This window comes from Penicillium manginii (genome assembly GCF_028828005.1).
Source record: "Penicillium manginii strain IBT 31320 chromosome Unknown utg000008l:1.0-3226943.0:1.0-3228205.0, whole genome shotgun sequence".
NCBI lineage: Eukaryota > Fungi > Ascomycota > Eurotiomycetes > Eurotiales > Aspergillaceae > Penicillium > Penicillium manginii.
In genome coordinates, this window is record NW_026643109.1 from 188,055 (window position 1) to 202,516 (window position 14,462).

Consider the following 14,462-nt stretch of genomic DNA (forward strand, 5'->3'; position numbering starts at 1 on the left):
ATTAGTACGCACAAAGACAGTTCAAGCTACGATCCACTTGTTCATGAATATAAGCTCATCACTAAAAGAAATAGACGCTCATGGACCTTGAATCAGCCAATGACAAGATCGACAGACCGTGCCCTAAAAAGGATCGCGCCGCTGCACCCACCGATGCAAGGGCCCAGCGCCACCAGCCGGCCTTTTCAAGTATCTCCTGCTACGAGTACGGAGTTGACAAGGAGAAGCTTTCCCTTTAATCCCTTGGCATGCCAATCCCATTGACGCGCGATATCCCTAGCCGGTGGGGGAAATGTATCCTCGTGGTTCGCACAGGATTCAGGATTGCGCCATTGGGGCTTTGACTAGGCTTATTGCCCAGGTGTTACATACATACATGTACGGAACTATTTGCCCACGCTGCAGTGCGCCCTTCACCCTTCAAACGGGGTTGGGTTAGGAATTTGTTTAAGCCAGTGCCGCGTCAGGGACTGCTTCTTCAGAAACCCCCTTCTTTCTTGGCGAGTCTGCTCTGGGACGATGCTTGGCTTTTCCTTTCTGCATTTGTTCTCCTTTTTATTTTTATTTTTTCGGTCCCTGTTTTATTAATTGTTCTCCTGTATGAAGGATGCTTGGGGAGTATAACCTATTCCACCTGCTGCTCTTCCTGGAGTCTGACCTTTCAACTACTTCTCTTCACATACCTCGATGAATCTCGCTACACGCTTTCGAGGCTTTTGATACTCTGGCGGGACTGGCAGGCTACTTGGCGCGTTTTTGGATGCTGTATAGCCGTGCATAATCTTCAAGTTGGACCTTCCAGTATAATCTTGCTTCATCTTTCGCCATGCCATATCTTCAGACCTCTCATATCTACACTCGTCTGCGAGACAATCTTCCCTCAACCCCCATCTCCACGCCGATATCTGCTGTCTTCTCTTGGAATCGAGGAGACGCTTCAACAACAAAGGGCGACCCTCGGAAAAGTGTCAAATGGATCGACGTGCGTAATACGAAGAGGCCCAGACCATCCCACATCAATTATTATGACCTTAAGCTAACGCTAGAGTAACCGCTGCAGGGTCTCCGTGGAATCGCCTCTTTCCTAGTCGTTCTCACCCATCTTGCCCGCGCCTGGGACTACGACCTCTTCTCCCCACGAGATAACGAAGATGTAGCACCGAGAATTCTACAATGGCCCATTCTCCGCATACCCTGGCAAGGCCGTATTGGAGTAACCATATTCGCATTTTTGACCGGCTACGTCTGCGGCCTGAAACCTCTCAAACAATCACGCGCCGGCGACATTATGGGGGCATTTACAACGATATCTAAAAGCGCGTTCCGCAGACCGCCGCGCTTGATATTCCCCGCCACAATCGCTATGGTTATTTCTTGGGTTATTGCGCAGTTTGGAGGCTTTGTTGTCGCTAACCGATCGGATTGTTGGTGGTGTCGGTATGCGGCTCCTGAATTAGAGGACTCGCTTTGGGATGAGATTCTTCGTTTGGGGAAGAATTTCTTGTCGACGTGGACTACTGGATACATGGCATATGATGATCACCAGTGGGCGCTACTACCACTCTTGAAGGCATCTATGCTGGTATACATTTTGTTATTTGCTACGATGTTCATGCGATTTCGGTACAGGATGATGGTTTACATCGGGATGATGCTGTACTTCCACCAAGATGCTACGAAGAATACTGGTAAGTGCACTGTATCCCGAGCTTCAAGTTTCCAGAAAATATCTGCAAACGCTCTGAATAAAATCTAACAAGAGCACTAGAGACATTCCAATTCCAAGCAGTCTACGGCATCCTTCTCAGCGACCTCTCCTACTCAACAACAGTGAAACGCTGGATCGAAAACCACCCCTACGGCCGAAAAGCAATCTCCATCCCATTAACCTTCTTCGGTCTCTGCATCGCCTCTTATCCAGGCGAGCATCCAGAATGGTCATCCTGGTCAAACTTCCTCCTCAAAATGGCAGAATACATCTTTCCCCCCGAGGTAAATATCGGCAAGCGCTACACAGCCCTCGCAATCGACATGATAATTTTCGCAATCTACATCTCTCCATCAACAAAAGACTTCTTGTCAAATAGACTCCTCCTCTGGCTGGGCAAGCAAAGTTTCGCCGTCTATTTGCTTCACGGCACATTATTACGCGTTGTCCTCGTTTGGATGCTCTATGGTATTAGCGGGCAGCCGTGGGATGGAAGTGAAGCTTCTACCGACGATGAACGAGAATGGATACCACTCCGTCCGCCGGTGGTAGTAGCGCTATGTATCCCGATTTGGATTGGGATTGTGTATGCTTGTGCTGCGGCGTGGACGGCGTATGTCGATACATTCTGCGCTTCGCTGACACAGAAGGTTGAAAGGGCTGCATTTGCGGAGGATGAGAAGGCGCCGTTGCCTTTGCCTCTTGTTTCGGTTCCAATGCAGACTGCGTGAGAAGAGCGGGATTCTGCATAGAGACTTCGTGGCTTTATCAAACTCGACGTGACGATGCCAGTGCTGGTGCCCGTGTTGCTAGTCTGTGATCTTGAAGCGGACAGGTGTGGAGTGGCAATTCTGGCCGTTCACTCCTAAATGAGTTGAGCTCCGCCCGGCTCTTGCAGATTATTATACTTCATTGTGAAGCAAGTGAGAGCCTTTTGTATTTCTATTTGCATAGACGCCTTCACCTTGCAATAAAGTGTGAAGGCGTTGGTTGTTAAATTTGTGGTTCTGTCGTGCATTCAGCACGAAATATGTCTTTCCAGCATTTATAGGCGTTTCTAAGCGACTCTGTCTTATTTTGGGCATTTGATGCAGTCAAAAAACACGCTGTCTGCTATTGAAATTTCGGTTATCAGACTCTCAACAGGGGCCATACCTTTTGCATCTCTAGACTGGGCACTTGGAATCTCGTGAACTCGATAGCTGCGGCGCTCCATAGCAGCAACCGGGGTCACAGTATTTAGTGATTTCAAGCAACGCTTTGTTTGCCTAAGGTCCTATCTAAGTATACATCTCACCGGAATATCAATCCAGTTTTCACATCTTCTCTAGTACCTAGCCGAGCATGCTTACTGGTAGCTACTAAGTTTCCTATTGTCAGGTTCGCTTTACAGTAGTTTGTTGGGTATTATTAGGCTGTATCTTTCAATTATCTAGGGGGGCTTATTATAGTAGTAGTATCGTTGTCTATTATTAATGAATCTTAAAAGTCTAGAGGTACATACGGCCGCTTGGACAGCCAGCCTAAATTGCCCTGGAGGACCGACCTACTGAGCCGGTTACCGCTATAGAGCGCCGTAGATAGTCAGCTTCATCCCATTTGAATCCATTTCTTCTACTTTCTTCAGCGTCAGTATTTTTGTATTGAGTAATGAAATTGACTGTGATTCGTGAGATATGCAAGAGGCTTTGATCACGCTATCTATTTATAGTAATTTTAACTTCGTGGCAGTCGCGCTAGTTTGAAAGTGCCAAAAAATCAGCCAAAAGAGAGAGAATCTCACTAAAAAGGGGCCCGGGACAAGCACAAACTTCTCAACTGACTTGACATTCAGCACAGTCAGATATGGTTATCATTGGTTATCTACTACGGATCTAAACCCCACAGACAGGCAGGGGAAGGATAGAAAAGGAAAAGAAAAGAAAATCAGTCTGAATGCCTGGCTTGTTCATCATCAAAGGGTAATGATCAAGGAGCTTAATCGAAGAATAAGAGAAGCAAGGAAAGAAAGCCCAGAACGAGAGCTCAAGCGGTAAGGGGAATATACAGATGACCAAAAAAAGAAAGAGAGAGAGAAAGTAGTCAGGACAAACTAGAATGGGACGAAACAAAACAGGGCCACCTAAACGGATGTTTACACCACCGTGGTGGGAGACGGCTCATAGAAAAGAAAGTAGGACACGGAGAGAAAGAGAAGCTGTCGAAGAATATGGGTGTGCAGCTATTGCCCGTTGCGGAAGCGATCGGGGATCTGGGGCATAGCGGGTGGGGGACCAGGTTCAGTGTCATCCTCATCTTCCTCCATTTCATCAAGCTCTTCAGGGTGCCTATAGATAACGCGTTAGTAAAAGGACTATAATAGTTGACGTAAAGTAGATGGATAGCAACATACGCAAGAAGTTCCTTGATATTCCTCATCTCGTAATGCTTTTTCCGGTGCTGCTCGAACTCCCGGTGCTTCTCCTTCGCGTCATCCGAGGTGATCAGACCGTCGCCATTCACCTCACCGCCCATGACCACATGCTTATCACTCTTGTGGGAATCCGTGCTCATGCTGCGATCCCGGTAGATCCGGGGGTCCGAAGCGGCGTCCGCGGTGTCCTGGAATGTATCTTCTGCCTCGCCGAGCTCGAGGTCGGGGATTTCGTCTTCGGAGACGCCCTTCTTGTGGTGATGGTGGTGGTTGGCCTTGTCGGGGTTATCGAGCTCGTCAACGACAATATCCTGCGCATCGAGAAGGCTGTCTTTCGCATCTTCAAGACGCATCTCCTCGTCATCCTCGGTGGGGTCGTAGTGCGGGGCATATGGGGTCTTGGGCTCGTCGATCTTCATTTTCGCGGTGCGATCCTGCTCTGTCAGATACAGGTTTGCTTCGTCCCACTTCAGACGGGGTTCGTTGTCGTCCTGGGCACTTTGGACGGATTGCCTGCGGGATGTAGAGCCGGGCCGAGTGTTGGAGGAAGATCGACGACGGCCGGCGTTTTGAAGGGTGTTCTGGAGGGTGATGTCCTTGGTGTCGGACACTTCGGGGATGATAGGCACTGGGATAGGTCCAGAAAGGATAGTAGCGGGAGGTGCAGACGAGAAGGACTTGTTGTTCTTGAGGATTCCTGGAGAAGCTCTCTGTTAGCCTTGCAGTCCCTGTTTGGGATGGGAAAGAAGCCTACCTCTGGGGCGTGGGTGCACATCTTCGGTGCTGTGTGCCTTAGCCGGCATATGCGGTGCGGTTGTCATCATGGATATGTTGGTAAGGAGAGACGAGGATACCGTCCGATTTTCAAGTGGACGTAGGCAAGAAATATTCCGGAGGGGTAGAAGTAGGAGGCTTAGCCTGTCAGCCGCTGTGTCAGATGGGGAGGTATGTGTGTTCAGCTGGGACCAAGATGACCTGAAGATCAGTCTTCAGCTAAGCAGGTAGTATTGAAGATAAGCTTGAGGAATGATAGTGAAGCCTGAAGAAGTCAGCTGCGATGGAGTTGGAGTTGGAGTTTGGAGTTTGGAGTGGGACGTTCGAAAGGCGGGCACGTGGGGCACTTTGATGACGTCGGCCTTGGCGCCTGACGTCGGGTTGCGGCCTGAGGGAATGTATACCGAGGTACATAGTAAACTACAGAGTATACTACTAGTACAGAGTATAATATGTATGCATGGCTATGCTTATTAAGGCATGTGGAACGCCTGAAACATGATTGTAATGCATTTTCTGTTGCATCAATGGTTGGCTGACCAGTAGTAGTTACATGGACCTCTCGGGTCCTTCCTAATACAGCCCTAGTTTCACGTATAATTGAGAATCCATATATAATTTGACCTCTAACACCAGATGAATCGCCCAGAAAAGGGGTATCTGTATATGCAAACAAGCAAGGCCCGCCTCGTGTAGCTCAAAATGATGGAAATAAATGCAAAAGAAGAAGAGAAAGGTATGAAAAATAGTAAAGGAATGTAAAGAAGGAAGGTGAAGAGGGAATGAGAGAGAGACAGAGTTGGCATCGAGCCGAGGGGAACGAGATTGCTCAGGCAATAGAATCAAACTCCTCTCGCTCACGGAGACGATTGCGGGCGAGGATATCCCCTCCATTTGCCGACAGCTGCATCCAGTGCAGTGCCAAACACATACTTTGAGGGTCCGACTTCGAGTCTTTACCGCGCATGTACATCATTTCAGCTTTGAACGTATCCCGCGGACAGGTGAGTGGTAGCGTGACCCGAGGAAGACGTTCTGGATGAGTTAAGTAGAGGATAGCTAGCTCGCGTTGAGCGACTGGGTTGCCCTCTTTGGCGGTGACGATCCACATCGCCGCTGCATCTTCTATGGCGTGGCTAGGCCGAGGATAGAAGTCGGATCCAGGAAGCGGGTGCCGGCACATGAGCTCTTGTGAGACAATACGGTCCGCAATTTCGACCATGGCATTGCAGACCTCGTCCTTAAGACTCAAAGCAGCGAGGCCAAATTGAAGGAACGCTGTACCCCGGTCGGTTTTGCTTAAATGATCGCTAGGAACAAAGGCAGAAATAAACTGCAAGTCTCGGAAGAGGGTCTTTGGCTTGACCTCTAGAATCAGATCACGTAAGGTAGCCACGATCTCATCCTCGGACGGGGGACAGTAGTCTGATGAGCGTGATTCGCAGGTGACTGAATCGACCGAGGTGAAAGCAGATTCTGGATCTAGGGAAGCTAGCTCTGCTGGTCGCACCTCCGAGAAACTGTGGCGAGTAGCTCGGGGTCGCGGTTGGCGGGGGCTTTGTAAACGATCAGCACCACTAGAGTATATGTTGCGGGAAGGAGCTGTCAAATTGGCATCATGGGACGAGATGAGAGAGGCGACGACCAAGGACCTTTAGGTCTCGTAGAGCATTGAGTTTGACAAAAGGATTTCCATGGCGAGAGAACACTTCGATCAAACGGTGGAAGACTGCCTTGTATGAAAAGGCAGATTGGTCATCTTGATTCGAGTCTTGGTCCAGATTAAGAGGCGATTCATCGCTTGTAGAACTCCTGTGGCGAGTAACCAGAGACTCAAGAGATACGCTACGTCGCCTGCCGTTTCTTTGGCGGTGTTGCCTGGCAAGCTTCGAGCGCTCTTCGTAATCCGCCCAAAACTTCTCCACGGCGGCATGTCTTTGCATCTGTACCCTGACACGCGTCTCGTCGAGTTTGTTAGTGAACCAGGCATCTGTTTCACTGCCACAGCTCCAAACTGGAGAACCTAGATCGCTGAGAAGTAGACTGGTCAAGGTTTGCCGCAGGTCGTCCATGAATACTGATTTCCCAACTGTCTTGCGTTCAGAGCGGCGAGGTTGTCGCGTTGCGGTTTCGCTGAACATTGAAGGAGGTCGTGAGTATACACTTGATACGCTGTTAGCGTACAGAGGGTGGCGCTGCGGTGCAGACCAAAAAGTACTGCAAGTATCACCAGTCGACGTCGATGCTGCACGACCTGGAGATCCCGCAATGGATGATATATCAATGGAAGGAAGGTCACGAGCAGCACGAGTTTTATCCGAGCCAATGCTCTGAATGGACGGCCTCCGGCCCATGGACAAGGTTTCATGGGAAAACCGTGGTGCAAACTCGGGCATGTGCATGTTGCTTCCATATAATTGACTCGTATTCATGGGATCCTCACTTGCGGTAGTCGAAGGCCGAGGCGTTGTCGGCATGGACAGCCCCGGGAAAGAATGAGTACCGTAGCCCTCATACTTTGCTCGCTCTCTTTGAAATAATTCACTGGCCCACAGGACAGGAGTTTCTGCCATTGTCTCGCCAACGAGGCGATTGATGCTTGTTCGGACTTCGTAACAGAATCTGTGGATACGCTCTTCGCCTTTGCAGAAATTATCAATTGCGTTGTGGGCCAGCCACTTGCGAGTGAGCTCCACTTGCTCATCTGATAGTTTCTTCGGACCACCCTGGCTGCTTGGTGCTTTCATCATATTCATCACTTGAACTTCCGGTTTTTGGAATAGGGAGCCCCCCCAATGAACGGGCCCCGGCACGAGAGCGCGGTTCCTCGTGCATATCGAAGCAAGGACGAGAGGAATATACCATGGTCTTCAGAGCCATGGCTACATGTCGAGCTTCTTCGTACCTCATCGAATTCTTGACATCGGTCATGTACCACATTTTATTGCGAAGTTTAGAGATAGTCGTCATTAAGCTCTTGACATGTGTTTGTAGACGGCGGAGGTTCTTGCCCAGTGACACAAAGTCACCTTCACAGCGGTCGATGATGACGCGGGATCGAGTCAAGGAACGACTACATGAGTTGTGCATTGGGCCGAGAATCCATGAATCATCTCCCATAGGCGATGAATCGACGGTATTGCCTTGTCGAAGTTGGCGTGAGGCGTTCCACCAATAGTGTGCACCCACAAAATCAGATAAGTGGTGAGAAGAAGACATGGCTTGGTTGAAGCGTTGCTTCAGCGATTTTGATAAAGGCTGGAAAGATGTTGCATAGCGGTTGGTATCATCCGAATCATAGACTTGATCTTCTTGAACAAGGCGAATGATGGCTGTTTGGAGCGCCTCGTAGTTCTCTTCTAGACCAAGACTGGTAGACTGGACGTCATCGTCACTTTCAATCACAGAAGTTCTTCGTGATCCACAATCCGGAAGTAGGCTCCATGTGAGACCGCGACCATCCTGAGCGACCGAGAAAATCGTCCAATGCTCACCCGAAGGAGCTTCCAACCGTGAGCGCTCGGTTGATTCGTCCAAACCAGACAGTTCGAAGCGTATACGTGCGGCAGCTTGCCCGATTCTACTCTCGGGAGTAGACACAGAAGAAGTCTCTGTGGAAAATATAGAGCTCCCTCGAGAGGTGGGGCGTCTGTCTGCATCATGGGTCGACCGGAAGAAACCAGGCTCATAATGGGACTCTGGACGAACGCTATAGGTAGGTGATAGACTAGCAGCCCAAGAAGAGAAACCAGCTGAATCCTGGGGGGAGTGTAATGTGGAGGCGGAGCGTGGGAAAAGAGCGTCTAGTAGTGTAAGTATATCACTGGCAGAAAGCAAAAGGAACGTTGACGGGTCATTTCCCAGTAATGGTGTCAGAAAGTTCATCGCTGGGAGCTCAGTAGATGAAGGGGGTTGGAAGCGTGAAATCATGCTATCCACACGCTGTTTGACGGATGGCCTAAGAATGGAAAAATGGTTCCTTTATCAAAGTTAGCCACCGCCATCCTATTATACGCACAAATAAAGGTGGGATGATCATTGAAACCCACATAGAACGCAAAACAGCGAATACTTGAGAATAAGCTCTCAGCCCAACTTGCCCAAGTAGCTTCTCACGAGCATCTTTTCGGATATGAAAGTCGAGTAACAAACCGTGTGCCTACCCAACAAAACTTGTCAGAATCCATTTGGCTGGCAGAAAGGGAGGTTCGTACCTCTGGATAGGTCAAGGCGCTGTAGAGGAACTTTGGAAAGAACCATTGAACAAAAAGATACTCAAGGAAACGACTGCGGGTGTCAAGACTGTCCAATTTGCAAAGCACAGCTTTAGCAAATTGGAGGACTGTAGAAGGAAAGCCACCATCGGGGTCATCGAGAACACGGAATAGGTCATCCACGGCAGAAGCAAAGAATTCCTCGGCGACATCGGTTCGAAGGGGATCCAGAGCCTCGGCAGCAAAGTCCAAACCGGCAGGGGTATCTATATGCTCCAAAAGAAAAGCGCCTGTCTGCAGGATATCCATAAGGTAGAGTTCAAACTTGGGACGGGCTTTCCAGTTGCTACAGGTGGCCCAAGCAGACAAAACTTGCCCAATGAGAGGGTAGAATTTACTGCTACCCTGGGACATTAGTTGAGCGCAGACGGAAGACCACATGTCTAGTCGCAATGTAAACTCCGGTGTCCCGGACTCCAAAGGGGCGGCATAAACGTTGGAAAGCAAGATAGAAAGCGGATTGGTCCTTTCAAAAGCATACGCATGGTCCTTGAACGAGGCTGATTGGGCTGGAATTCGATTGAAAGAATATTGGCTTCGGAAGGAACGGGAAGAAGAAGACGAAGAAGATGGAAATGCAGGGTCTCCGGAGTCCAAAGAAGTGGCTGCGTTGGTAAAAGAGGCCAGCTGTGATGAGGTGAAACCGCGGAGACGGTCGACCAGAAACTGCGGATCCGAACGAACCAGCCGCAAGATCTCCAGCAAGTCCGCCCGGGATTGAGGGCTCAGTTGGTTAAAAAGGTCCGGGGAGCGATCCAATTCAGGCTCCGAGGATTGTTCACGTTCGTCCAGCGGTTCATCTCGGTCATCACGCCGTGCACTGGATGTGCACGACTCCTGAAGATCATAGAGCGTATGATAGAGAGCGGCAAAACTGGCCTTGTCATCATGTTTGAGAGCTTCAACCAGACCGCGCTGAACTGTATTGCCGATCCGGATCATGCGCGCAGAAACACCGATGGAAACCTTGGTGGCGCGCAGTCGATTTTCCAGTCGCTTCCTTTGGATATGTTTGCGCTGGCTTTGTCGGAATCGTGTGGCAAATTCTTCGAAGGAGACCTGGGGGAGTTCTTTTCTTCTAATAGCCGTGGAAATCGCGGGTATAGTTGGATGCGGGGAGTCTTCTCCGGGAGATTTGGCCATGAACTTGGGACTGGAACGGGCCGAGCCAGCCAACTCACCTGGCCCCACGCTCTGTTCCACTGGTTCTATCAGAGGAACATCGAAGGGCATGGTCGCTGATGGCGACGCTGGTGGTGACGCTGGTGGTGAAGGAGGAAGAGGCACTGATGTAGGATCTGCCCGATGCGATGGATCACATGGTGGATCAGTCTGGAGGGCGGGAATCCGCACGGCTGGAGCAGATCAGATTGGGATCAAATCAGGCACCGAGATGACAAGGAACCAGGGGAGTAGGTTCCACCGCACGAAAGTGATTGGGAAAATACTATGGATAGGCGCGTAATGAAATCGATAGAGGCAGAGGGAAAAGAAAAACAAATAAAAAAAATGCAGACGTACTGGTAGAGGAACAAGGATCCTCTTGTGGATAGACCACCATTTTGTCTGTCGCGCCAGGCGGAGAACAGGATCGCGAAAAGCCCCTGGCCGCGATGGGCGGATCCTTATCGCATGGTTCTATCGCGGGGCTAGAAACCGGCCGGGGGTCATGGGAATGACGAAGACCTACCCGGGCGGAGGCGACGGAGCAACTGGCGAACGAGTCCAGGGTGAGAACGGGAAAGCAAAGGAGAGAAGAAGAGAATCAAAAGGGTCGGAAGGGGAAGAAGGCAAAAGTCCAGGAGAGGAGAAGAGAAGTATAAAATCACCGAGATGTTCCAAAGTCCAAAGGCTAGCCGACTCGAAGTGGACAGTTGCAGATGGCGATTTTGTCTCGGAGGGCATGGAGTACCGGGGCACTAAGCCAGCAAGTTCCAGCTGGTCATAGCAAGTTCTGCGGCAAGGGAGAGAGGCTACAGAGTACATTGGTCGCGAGTACCGAGTACACGGCCACGATGCGCTGGCACTGCATGCATGCGTGAGGTGGACAGCCCGGCCGGTGATGCTGATTCGCTAGCCGCCCCCCTTTGGTTTCTGCGGAGTCAGCTTCTGCTGGCCGTGGATCGCGGATGGTGGCCAATGACCAATCGTCAAGTCTTGCGCGCATGAAAATTCCCTGGTCGAAGCGAGGGAATCGGAATTCTGCGTGCCATGATGTTGTTGTTCTCTGGGCGCGGTTGTGGGGACAACCCGCTGGCACCAACTAACCACAGCACATGTATGCAGTGGGGTCGTGGTCGAGACAAGCACTGATTTGGAGATGGAGATGCAACAAATCAATCCAGTTGGAATAATTCAAAGCTTCGGTCGGTCAAGTCAACCCCGGGATGACCCCCCCTTGTTGGCCGTACTGTAACAAGGTGAGTCGTGGTGCAGATGCTCGGATCCCGTGCGAGATGGCAAGATCTCATGATCGCAACAACGCCATTGGCTTGCATGCAGCAGCAACGGTGACTTGTCGGGGCATAGCAAACAAAGTGTGTGCAGGGTGCAGTGGCCGGTGTGTGTGGATTGTAGAAGTACAAGGAAAGTAACCTTAGGAACAGTTGAAGTTGAAGTTGGGACATACAGGGCTTGGCACCTTCCACTTCACATCTCAGTCCACTTATACTAGTACTACTAGTAGCATTACTACTAACTATAACTATACTATATCTGATTCCAGGTCTCCCAGAAATTGAAAATAGATGCCTCGTCCATTAATGCATCCATCAGATTCCCATCGTCCGCAATAAAGGCGCCCTCGTTGATCTGACTCTGGGTATAGTCAGGAATATCGGCCCCCATAGGAGAATTGACTGCACCATTGACGCTTGCAGGAGTTGGGGCTGCAGCTGCAGCATTGGCCGTGGAGCTAAATGGTGCCACAGGGGCCGAGTACCCTGGGAAAATCATCTGAATGGCCTTGGTAAAGACCGCCCGATAGATCGAGGCCACAGTGTACGTCTTTTGAAGCTCTTCCATGACCAACATGCACATTTCGAGCTTGTTCAGCCTCACCCGCTTCGAAAGAGGATCTCCAGTTTTGCAATGAAGCAGATGCGCCTGCATCGCGGGAACTAAATGTGGCGGTCTTGGAGCCCATGCTAAATTAGCTTTGTCACTCTACATGTCTTGCCTCCCCCCACCCACACACCCTTCTCCTTCTTCGACCACGGGATAGACTCACGTCATAGGCCCTGCAAACCCCAGAAGATCATCTTGAACTAGCGCATCTAGAATCTCGTTTGTTCTGGAGGCGGCAGCATCCGCTCTGAGTCTCATTCGATGTTGCCAGTCTTTCTTAGCGCTGTCATGAAGTTCATTCGGAGCATCCGTCCCCCAGGGTCGATAAAACGTGACCAACATCGCTCTGTTATGTCAGTGATATTAATTAGTCAATCCAAAGAGCAAGAGTGTCACAGAACTTACTGGTAATGTAAATGAACGTGGTTTGAATAAAACCGGGTGCTCGGCATCAGCCCAACTTCATACTGATCGGGCAATCTGCTCTGTAGCAGCTGTCTCTCAATCATCTCAACCTCATCGAGAGAAGGCTTTAACCTCGCTGCTTGATAGTTCAACGTCATGATTTTACCAAGCTGACAGCTTAGCTCTATAAGAATAATCCAGTACTCAGCTGACCTTCGCATATGCCCTGGAAAGCTCGACGGCGAGCTATTTTCCTGGGAGACCCCAATGTCGAATAGCATATCGTCGACTGACGGCATAGGAATATCACAGTCATCAAGATTGATGCGTAAGGGTCTGCCCAAAGTAAGGCCTAACCAGCGATCTCGAAAGAAGCAGCACCACCAAAGACGACGCCAGAATGATCTTTGTCGGTCGGTGATGGAGGAATTGTAATTTGATACCCCAGGGTCACGATGCAGGCCGAGAATTTGGCCTAGGCTTATGGCGATCCCTGTCCAGTACCAGGGTTGTGTATGCTCTTCTATATCGGAATGCCAAAATCCCAAAAGCAGCGAAGACTGCAATAGTACGATATTACTTCGTTCGTTGCCGTTGTAATACATGCACTGCCGATCCGAGATGTTCAGTACCAGAAACACATGAAGGGGAGGTCAATTTCTTACTTTGGCTCGTGAATACATATCGAATCTCATCTCTCTTCTTGAGGCGAATCCCTCTTGCTCGCATATGTCCACTGGGATGAACTGCAATTCTAGAGATTAGCTTCGCAAGGGATCGTCGTGCATTTCGAGTCTCACATTAACTGCGACAAAAAACAGACTCCAGAGTAGTAGGGTATTGTGACTGTGAAGCTGTCCCGATTGATGATGCTGTAATAATAGGTCGGCTTCGACCACTGGCAGGATTGGGTGCACATGAAGTAAGTAGGCCTCGACCATACTATCACAAGCATTCTTCCCTGGGAGTGTAAAAACGCCTTTTCGTTGCAGAAATTCACGATCCTCATCGCTTAGATCTTTCCGATGAGAAGGAATAAGGAAGTGCTTCGGTAATGATTGTCCTGGTGAGCAGATATCGAGGGCCGACGTGGGTCCTGTTCGTTCTCCTGTTGAAAGTGAGTAAAGTATTCCCTCCATCCCGGAACGATCAATTCTCACCTGTATAAAAAGGGACTTCTCCTGTTCTTTGTGGTTGGCCAAGCGCAGCTGATGCTATTTCAAGCCCGCTGCGTACTTCTTCTTCGATATTGCCAAGCCGGTGATCGGTTGTTCTAGACGTAGCCTGCTCCGATTGGGTGCGCCTGGGAGCCAGATCGGCCGACCTCGTCGCGTGTGCGAGTGGAGGTTCTTGGCTACCGCTAGGGGGCAAGAAACTTGAATGAGGTGGCTGACCAGACCTTCGACGAGGGCTCGATGGTGCCAGCTGTCCAAGATGATGAACTCTATGGTGGACCCTTTCTGTTTAGCACAATTCGTATGTAAACCCAAATGAGGTATTCTCACAATTTTGCTCGGTCCATGTCCACAATGCAGTCAGAGCCATCCTGGGTACAGCCGGAACAAGGGACACCAGTGACTGTCAGACTGCACCGCACCTTTCGTTGGCGACACGCTTGACATGCTACGGCTGACCTATGACGCCGCGGACGAGAATTTTGATTTGCGGGCGCCATGGGATTTTGCGCGTCAGATACCGAGGATGTCTTATTAAAGTCGAAATGAAGCCTCGGAACTGAGATACATGGAGCGAGAAATCAGATATCCACACGGTTTGCAAACCTTGGTCTTCTCTTACGCGGCATTTGTTGACTGGGAGGTTG

The 14,462-nt window shown here is 50.1% G+C and overlaps 4 protein-coding genes across 4 annotated transcripts; 1 reads left to right on the plus strand and 3 right to left on the minus strand.

The window, feature by feature from the left end:
• Window positions 1–826: 826 nt before the first annotated feature.
• N7533_010710 (acyltransferase family protein) lies at window positions 827–2,439 on the plus strand (the record flags this gene model as incomplete). Its single annotated transcript, XM_057107360.1, has 3 exons — window positions 827–982; window positions 1,061–1,688; window positions 1,769–2,439. The coding sequence occupies 3 exons, from the start codon at window positions 827–829 to the stop codon at window positions 2,437–2,439; spliced, it is 1,455 nt and encodes a 484-aa protein (XP_056954738.1).
• A 1,490-nt stretch (window positions 2,440–3,929) lies between these two features.
• Window positions 3,930–4,942, minus strand: N7533_010711 (PP1-complex regulatory subunit GLC8; the record flags this gene model as incomplete). Its single annotated transcript, XM_057107361.1, has 3 exons — window positions 3,930–4,035; window positions 4,101–4,818; window positions 4,876–4,942. The coding sequence occupies 3 exons, from the start codon at window positions 4,940–4,942 to the stop codon at window positions 3,930–3,932; spliced, it is 891 nt and encodes a 296-aa protein (XP_056954739.1).
• Window positions 4,943–5,724: 782 nt separating this feature from the next.
• N7533_010712 (uncharacterized protein) lies at window positions 5,725–10,730 on the minus strand (the record flags this gene model as incomplete). The annotated part of the gene is made up of 6 exons (XM_057107362.1): window positions 5,725–6,497; window positions 6,541–7,721; window positions 7,801–8,874; window positions 8,945–9,054; window positions 9,110–10,524; window positions 10,691–10,730. The coding sequence occupies 6 exons, from the start codon at window positions 10,728–10,730 to the stop codon at window positions 5,725–5,727; spliced, it is 4,593 nt and encodes a 1,530-aa protein (XP_056954740.1).
• A 1,148-nt stretch (window positions 10,731–11,878) lies between these two features.
• On the minus strand, window positions 11,879–13,999 carry N7533_010713 (fungal specific transcription factor domain-containing protein; the record flags this gene model as incomplete). The annotated part of the gene is made up of 7 exons (XM_057107363.1): window positions 11,879–11,920; window positions 12,029–12,302; window positions 12,399–12,581; window positions 12,641–13,248; window positions 13,306–13,386; window positions 13,441–13,748; window positions 13,801–13,999. Coding segments are annotated over 7 exons (1,695 nt in total), but the record flags the coding sequence as incomplete, so codon positions are not given.
• Between the last annotated feature and the right edge of the window lie 463 nt (window positions 14,000–14,462).